The sequence below is a fragment of the Genypterus blacodes genome, unplaced genomic scaffold (assembly GCF_046128005.1).
Source record: "Genypterus blacodes isolate CSIRO-AG114 ecotype Tasmania unplaced genomic scaffold, CSIRO-AGI_Gbla_v1 ptg000007l_1, whole genome shotgun sequence".
NCBI classification, from domain to species: domain Eukaryota; kingdom Metazoa; phylum Chordata; class Actinopteri; order Ophidiiformes; family Ophidiidae; genus Genypterus; species Genypterus blacodes.
In genome coordinates this window covers 2,615,984-2,625,000 of record NW_027466821.1, presented here as the reverse complement: position 1 = coordinate 2,625,000, position 9,017 = coordinate 2,615,984, and the positions used below count along the sequence as shown (strand labels likewise).

General features: G+C 43.8%; 1 protein-coding gene across 2 annotated transcripts in view; it reads right to left on the bottom strand.

The window, feature by feature from the left end:
• Positions 1-6,354, bottom strand: part of strip2 (striatin interacting protein 2) — a 20,037-nt gene extending 13,683 nt beyond the window's left edge. The window contains exons 1-5 of one of the 2 annotated variants that reach the window (XM_076151543.1): positions 6,154-6,354; positions 3,083-3,152; positions 2,141-2,215; positions 845-979; positions 614-734 (exon numbers count right to left, since the gene is read on the bottom strand). In XM_076151543.1, coding sequence (XP_076007658.1) covers positions 614-734; positions 845-979; positions 2,141-2,215; positions 3,083-3,152; positions 6,154-6,264 — 512 coding nt within the window. In that variant the 5' untranslated portion in view covers positions 6,265-6,354. The remainder of the gene's footprint in view (positions 1-613; positions 735-844; positions 980-2,140; positions 2,216-3,082; positions 3,153-6,153) is intronic. The other variant, XM_076151550.1, reaches the window with a different exon arrangement.
• Positions 6,355-9,017: the final 2,663 nt, after the last annotated feature.

The window sequence follows — 9,017 nt, the reverse complement described above, 5'->3', positions numbered from 1 at the left end:
ACAAAAATAATGGCTATGGCAGCCTAAGTGGGACTTCCAGATATAACGGAGGAGGACATTCCTTCATCTCAGCGTCATGACACACATATTTACACTGTGTTACATTGCCACCCCCGCCCCCCCCCGCCCCTTTATCGCAGCACGCCTTCCCTCAAGGAGAAACCATAAAGTAAAAATAGATATGAGGCACTGTTTGTTTTACACCTCTCTCTCTCTCTCTTTGTGTCTTTAGCGTGCTTGGCCATTTCCCTCCATGTCCTCTTCTCTTTGCCCTCGAGTGTAAAAACAAAAACAGCAGCAACTCTGTCTTCTTATCAGGTAAATCCAAGAAGAAGGTGATATAGTGAGCTGTTGTTGTTTCTAGCAGCTGTATTTAATGTTATTCAAGGACACACAATACACAAAAACATTTTCATCCTGGGCCTAGTGGATAGAAGTGGGAGATAAATAAATAGAGGTGGCCGGACCTTCGCGTTTGTGAAAATGTCATTTCAAACAAATGGTCTTGGATCCTAGTGGAATATTGCGTCTGCCTGCTGTACAACAAACTACACTTACTACTCCATTTATGGTTTTAACCCTGTATTGCTCTGTGTAAAGGTGTCTTACTCACTCTATCTCCATGCTGAGCAGCTCCAGCAGTGCAGTGAAGATGCCCATGTCGTAGAGAAGGAAGACGTTGTGCCTGGACCAGTGGAGCACGTCCACCTCTTTCTCACACTCGTCAAACACTCCTTGGGGACATGGTGGAATGGAACACGTGTTATTAATGTCATTTTTCACACCATTTTCATGCTGGAGTTCCAGGATTTGCAGCTATGAATGTGATTGGGACAGGACGCACCCTGAGCCAGGTACAGGATGGCCCTGGCCACCTTCAGCCTCTTGTCCCTGTCCGTCACCTCCAGAGCGTCCAGCAGCCTCATCACGTAGGCGCGCTGCTGATCCACCGCCAGCTCGATCCACCGACGGCCGCGCGCTGCAGGAAAGGACACGAGGAGACAGCAGCCAAGGTTAGAAGTCCAAAGCACTTTATCTGCATCCTTTTCCTCTTCCTCAGGCTTCTGGATATGCTTATGAATTCCGTTTTACTCCACGTGATACAGATGTAGGAACATAACAGCGACAGCAAGACAAGTGGTGACAACGTCATGAAAACATCCAGATGATCAACGAGAAGGAGGGCAGGAAGGAAAGGCTGAGACTAACTACATATTAGTGTGTGTGTGTGTGTAACTAAAGTAGCTGATTGCTGCTATGAGCTGTCCATTTATGGCCACTGCTCTGGCTACATAGGCAAGTCAGTAACGGGCAGTGTGATATCAGCATGATGAGGACGATGATGAGCAGCTCAGCTTCATCTTTCATTCTCTCTACTCAAATCAGTAATGCAGAAATGTCACTTAGATCTTAGTGTAAGGAAGACGTGTTAGTGACAGTAATTTGGGCCCAAGGGGAGACAGCAGTGATCGGCAGAATCATTTAAACATTGATGAACACACACACACACACACACACACACACACACACACACACACACACACACACACACACACACACACACACACACACACACACACACACACACACACACACACACACACACACACCGCACACTAGCAAACAAGCAAGACGGCGCCCCATGACACACACACACACTAATGAAAAGACTGTGATGGAGAGACAGCTCCACGCTCTATCTCCGTAAAACAGCAGCCCACAGCGCACTCATCTAATCCTGCTATTCATTACCACTCAGCTTGAAGAGGAGGTGACATAAAGAGGGGATGAAGCTCGCCTCCCCCTTGCTCTTCCTCTATTCCAAATAGAGAGCTAATGTTTTCCTATAGTGTATGGCACAGTGGCTTCAGACGTTCACAGCTTCTGGCTCATTCTAAGCACAATACTCAAATTGGAGGTTAAGTCCTGCTGGTGAACCTCAACCGCCTGAAACATTTCACAAAGAGATGACAGAAAATGTAAAAGGTGCATCTGGGGACGCTGTGTTTAGTTAACCTTCACTTTCACGTTATCAAGCACCAACCAGAATCAACACTCCGAGAACATTCAGTGTGTGTGCTCTCTCTCTCTCTCTACACACACTCATGCACACGCACACACACACACACACACAGAATACCATGGCTCCTGAAGTCCTCTTCAAAGTAGTCTCTGTTGAGGGCAAACTCTGGCTCCTCTGTGTAACTGTAGAGCTCTGCGGAGAGACAAAACGTCAAGTGAAGTCAAACAAGGATTTAAGTCGCTGCCGTAAACAGGAAGACACTGTCTCTTCCCATTGATCTCATATTTTTCACTGGGAGTGCAGAGGTTCATCGCACCGCCATGCTGTCCCCGCGTGCCTCCTCCTCTTCTGACAGGAGCCATCATTCTTGTCGCAGAGGAGCTGTCACGGGCAGAGATCTGTCTGGTGTGTGTATATGTGTGTGTGAAAGCTACTGTGACAAACTGTCTCTGCAAATCAGCTGCTGCTCGCCAACTGCCACAGCAAAGAATCCTCCCGACTTTTAATCAGTGCTATTAGTCACCGTTTCTCCCTGCACATCTGCCGGCTCAAGAAATCTGTCTGTGAAATGATTACCGTAACAGTAATCAGCAGTGTCAACCATTTATCAGTGTTACTGTTCCATATCCTCCAACAATATGTGTACCGGTTGTCAATGAAAATAATGAAGCGTATTTATCACATGATAGATCATACGAAGGAAAATAGATATTTGGACAGAGACACACATTAATAGATATTCTGTAGAGTAATAAATAGGACTAGAAACACATTAATCCAGCTCATTAAGGATTAAGTACAGTATTCAAACTACGACCAACTAGATGGTTTAATGAAAAATGTATGTTATATAAATACAGATTGTATGTGTTAACGAAGGCTGAATTCATGATGTAAACCATTCAAAATGTGTGTCTGTGTTGAATGCAGTGTGTGTGAGGAATAAATGCCGTGGAGCTTTTGCTGCAGTCAGCAAGAGCTAAATTTGATTTTTTAAAACTTTTTTTTATCAAGTCCAGCAAAGATGTTGTGGCGAGTTAAGGAGCTGATGGGTCGTACCTGAAAGCTCAACAGTCAGGCTGTCCGTGTCTCCGTACTCAAACTCCAGGTTGGGAGACTCCATGGAGCTCTGTGGACACAAAGAACACAACACACACCCCACACTGAAATCAAAAGAGTGAGCAGAAAACAAGCATCTGGCTTCGAGAACACCCACGCGAGGACGCACACACTCTTTTTGCTGCATATACCATTAAGCTGTAGTCTATTTGTCTTCTCACACATGCACACTTCAACTCCATATGCCACTGAAACACACTTTGGGTCTTTCACAGCTTTGCCGTGGCGTCATCAACATGGTTCCTTGCTGCTGGAATTTTGGCCCGTCTGCTGGATAACAGACTGATTTACATTTACATTTACATTTACATTTCTCCACTCATCTCCTCTAATCCTGAGCTTCTTACAGTGACAGGTGCGCGCACACGGCCACGGCTTTATTCAGAGTGACTGAACAGTTACAGGATGCTCTTATCAGACAAACCAGTCCATCCAGCTGCACTGGACCGGCAGACAACTGCAGTGCTGCAGGGGAGGAAGGAGTGAGGAAGAGGAGGGCGCAAGAGTCAAGGGTCTCTCACGGCTCCGGCTTAAGCTTTACCCTGTGATTAGCATGTGACAGCCCTAGACAAACTCCAACTATTGAGCTTTCATTTTGAGTATCTACTTTTTAGGAAGCTGATGGGTTTTGTAAGAACCAAGAGCCCTCTGAAGAGTGTGCGTGACTCTTTAGTAACTCTATTAATGTGTCTTTAGTGAAGTACTATTCTTCACTCAGATATATTGAAACAGTTGATTGTGCACATGGATTTGTAAAACTGCCATCAGGGCCAGAAGTATTTGCAAATAAACAACATGAAAGTCGTGGCTGTTTTTGCCAAAGTCCATTTCCTGTTTCCACATCCTGTTTCTTCCTCCCATGACTCTATAACACAGGGAAACACAAGCGCTGGCTCGGCTCTGGTCTTGCAGCCCACACAGGCATCATTTCGCTGGGATGGTTGACAGAATCATCCAATCTGGTTGCTAAAAACAAATCCTTCCTTTACCTTTTGGATCGTAGTTGAATTTCACAAAAAGAACAATTTCAAAATCTTATGTTAATGAGAAGTGAGAAACGTTCCCAGCGGCATTGAGAGGCTCAGACGTGTTTAACCCTGCAATAACTCCCCCGAGGCTACACTGTAAATAAGGATGTCATGTGTCACAGCTATACTAGTTTAATAACTTCATGTGCTGTCAAGTAACTACCTATAAATACCAAACTGCAACCTGAACTAGAATACTAGAATACAGTTTGTTTACATGATGATTCAAGCCTGTGGGTCTGCCTGAGCAGGTGCTGCCTCCCTCGCTCGTCTTATTACAAACAAGATGGGACAATGATGGACGCTGATGAAGAGCTGGTTTTGTTTCAGAGGCGCCCAACTCTCCAGGAATGTCTCCAATCTCTCCAATTGTGCCCGTTCCAGTATGGTAGAAGGGGCTTCGTCTTCAAGTCATGGAGGTAGGAAGGCATTTCACTTTGACTGGATCTCATGCAATTGTCCAGCATCCACCATCTGCTGACCAATGAAAACAGAGTGGGTGTTTCAGGAGGGGGGCCTCAGTGGGTCCAACTCTCACTCCTGTGGGTTCTAGTGTGAAGAGTCCACACAAACCCAGCAGGATTTGGGAAAGTGACAACATTCCAAAACAACTCTGATCACTCCTTCATCCTAACACACCATGCTCTCTCATTTCTCCCCCTTTTCTCCTTCAATCTCATACTCCCTTTTGCATTCTCGCTTTCTCTCTGTCACTCTCTCTTTCTCCCTCCAGTCGCAGATGTTCGTCGACAGCTGATAACACAAGCTGTCCTTGCCCCAAACTGGCACAGCGTCTATGCCTACACACACACACACACATACACGGACTGCAATAACATCAATGTGCAAATACAGGGCATGAGGTCAAGGCTGAACACCTACAGTACACTCCTACTAACATATGTGGCCACACATACGACAACACGACAGCAACAAAGTTCATGAAATGAAAACAGATTAAAAAGTGGATGGTTTCAACAAACAAACAGGCACTGGTGTAGTAAAGAGGCTGGTTTTGACAGGATAAAGCTTCAACACATGGCTTTGGCGTTAAGTGCTTTAGTCCATGCCATGTCTGCATCCCCACCCTCACCCAACACACACACACACCCCAGGACCTGGCTGCAGGAGGCACCATGCTCCAATTCCCTCAAAAACACTTAATGCGCTCATACAAATACAGACACTGTTGACTGGATCTTGGCTCAGGCTACAGTTATGACAGCTCACAATGCCTGATGGACCTGAGCTGAACCACGCAGCAGTGCTTCTTGTCATATTTTCACAATGATCTATTATCAGATTGAACAGGAGCCATAGTGAGTTTAGGACAGCAGCATGTATAAGAAGTTCCAAAGGCCCAATCAAAACACTCAATGAGCCGTAAAATCAATTGGAAACTGGAACTGTGTGACTGTTTCCCCCCGCAGCCTCTTCACATAGATTAGAGGAAAGTCTGCCATCATTCAACTATTTTACAGAGACCATAAATGGGAAATGCAACCATTACGCTTAATACTTAATTAAAGTACTACTAAGACAAGACAAGAAAATCCAAATAACATTGAGAAAGAATACAACTATGAATAATAGATATAGACTATACATATCTATACCTTTATCTACTATCTAAATTAAAACAAAGTCATATTAGGACATTATTGTTGTGGTGATTTGACAGCAGCAGTCACATTTCAACACCACGCTGAGAAGCTGTAAGATTACAGCTGTGTTATTTTTAGGAGCCGGTAACCAAAATAACACCTCGGTGTCTGCCAGCCCGGCCGGCTGCCTGCCTATCTGCCCGGCCAGCCTGTCTGTCCGCTTAGACAGGCTCCCTGTGCGTGAAAGGGACCCCAAAGCTCCCCAGCAACAACACACACCGACACACACATGGACACACACCCCTCTAATACGTTCTTATCGCACAACGACGACAGGTGATGTAGTAGCCGACTGCACGCAAACGCCACTCGGAATTACCTCCGACTCCTTCTGCTGCTCCTTGAACACATCTTTCCCTTTCGGCCTCAGCCGGTCGCCGTTATCGTTAAGGTTATTAATGAAAGGTACCTCCATGTCCTCCGCTTGCATATTTCACGCTCGGTCGGTCACTTCACTCCGACGTGGTTCGCGCATACCGGGACGGTGAGCAGCTCAGACTGCACCGCACCAGGCGCACCGACTCTGGAGTCCAAGTTGAGGTTCTCCTCCTCCGACCCCCCCGAAACGTTTGATTCGCTGTCCGTGTGCACCCCGGGAGGGCGGGGTTACAGTGAGATCGGGACTGCAAAGCCAAATATCCCAATCATAGCGACGTGGTGCCATTCACACACGCTCTCTAAAGTCATGTTAGCGTGTGAGGGTCAGACTTGTTATGCTGTTATGTAAGGGAATCCAGTTATCCTATAATTAACCATTTAATTGATGTTAATTGAAGAAGATAATTAATTTAAGGTATTACATACACCTTTAGTTAAGCCAGTAAGATTTCATATTTCAGAACCACAGAAACATTTAATTCCTTTTTTGGAAAATCAGTGCTGTTCCAACACTGAACATCTGCATATAATTGTATTATTTACATCAAGTAATTCATGCTTCCAGTGAGATATATGGTGAGACTGGATGATTCTATTAGAACAATTAATAATTTAAACGTATGTAAGACAGTACCATTTACATTTTCAGATAGTATTCGCCTTTAAAGAAACTGCTATTCTACTGAACTTGGGTTGTGATTTCACTTAGGGTATACAGGAGAGTAATTTTATTACAGAATATGTTGTAGTACTATACAATATTTTCATAGTACATTACTAATAATCTCTCTTTCTCCCTGTATTGTTTTAGCAGGAAATGTATCACTTAATAAATGTCTGAACCTCCCCAGCATGTGAGTTACTGGTGTGATAATTTATCAACCCCAGGTGAGAATATTGCATACTATTAAATATTTAGGTTCCATTCTCTGCCCCGAGGGCTCAATAGGCTTTTGATGCACTTGAGAGAGATCAAACAACCACTTATCCACCTTTCCAACACATCATCCAGCACAGTAATCTCCCACTCTCCAAGCATCTCCACATGAAAAGAGAAAGTGGCTCTGCAGGCCCTTTCAGTTGGCCAAAGATGCACCAACCAGAACTACACAAGTGATGGAATACAAATTGGTATTTTTCTAAAATATAGTCTTGATGGTGACGTACCCCATGTGTTGCCCTTTGTTACACCCGCCATGTGCCACCTCCCCCTTCAGTGGAATGAATAAATTATTGATCAGTGGGGGTTTGATGTGGGCTGCCACACTCAGACCCACCAATACCAGACCCCTCTCTGTGAAAAGCACTTAAGATGACATGATTGGATTGTACAGTTGAATGTAAGCATGCATGGGAACAGGAGCACATTGCAGGTCAGCTGGAGTATCTGTGGATTTTTGTTTCCCCTCATGAATAAATAATCAATCATTAGTGGTCAAATGAAGTGACAGAGCCCATAAACCACAAAGACTAACATCAGGGGAGATTAATTCAGTAATCAGTGATCAAAGGCCAAAGATGATCAGAAACAGGGAGAGAATGAGCGCAGACATTTCTGAATCATAGTTTGTGTGAATTACACGCTGAATTCTCTCTTAACACACACTGAACCCTCTACTTAACCCCTGCAATGCAGATTTATGTGTCAACAATAAATAAAGGCTTTGAGCCAGTTGAACTGTGTTGATGTCAGAGACGTCCCTGTCTGATCCCTCCTGGCTCGGGGACGTGTGGGAGGACTCAGATTAGATCATTGTGGCTCTGACAGACCTCAGCAGCTGCATGAATGCCCTGCTAACACTCCCACACACAAACACACACACAGCTACGTGCACAGAGGAATACACTACTAACACTTTCAACATCAGAATATCTAATGACAAAGTAGACTTTAATGATAGTTGTGCAGATTTTGACCTTTAATCATGGGTTACATGCCGAGACCACACAGTTCAGATCTGGAATTTGCATAAAATCTTGTGACACACAGAATGCTTGAAATTTTAGATTTATTTTGATTGTTAGGCAAATTGGCACTTTGACGCCTCCATAATTGTCAGCTATTTTGGCATTTTTAAACATGAAATGGCTTTGTAGAACTGGAAAAAAACACATTTTATCAAGTCATTTTGTTATCGAGTCGTGAATGTTGGTCCATCAGTGCAGTGGTAATTATTTCATTCTTTGGTTCAAGGAAGTGAGGGTTGCAGCCAGCTTTTGAGGCGTCAAATGAAAGCTAAATTACTTTAAAGTGAAACTTCAGAGGGTTAAGACTGTTGACCCTTCATATTTGACATTAACAGTTTTGGTTTTTATAACAATCCAATAACTTTCAAATCAACATATTTGACAAATAAATAGAGACGCACTGAACTTTTTACAATTTACATTTTTATTCATTAAGATTACAGAATGTTTGAATTATTGCTCATCTAACATCACTTGCAATATTTAAACATAGGGTTTCTCCTTTTTTAAACAACTTAAAACATGTTTGAGAATTTTGACAGTCACACTGTATGAGGATTTACAACAATAAATACAGGAGTCAATTCTTCTTTCATTTCCTATACTTTAAAGGTTGTCATATTTGTATATAGTATTACATACAAATACGATGCTGGTGTCTTCCCTTCCCACCCATGTCTTGGTCAGCTCACGGCTGACGAAAATGGTTTCTCCCCCTAACGCGCAGGCTAGGATCCTGAGGCAGCTGTTAACGAAGCGACCACGGCCTACAAAAAAAAAAAAGGTGTACACAGAGACACACATACAGACACACATACACGCGGCATCTCTTACAAT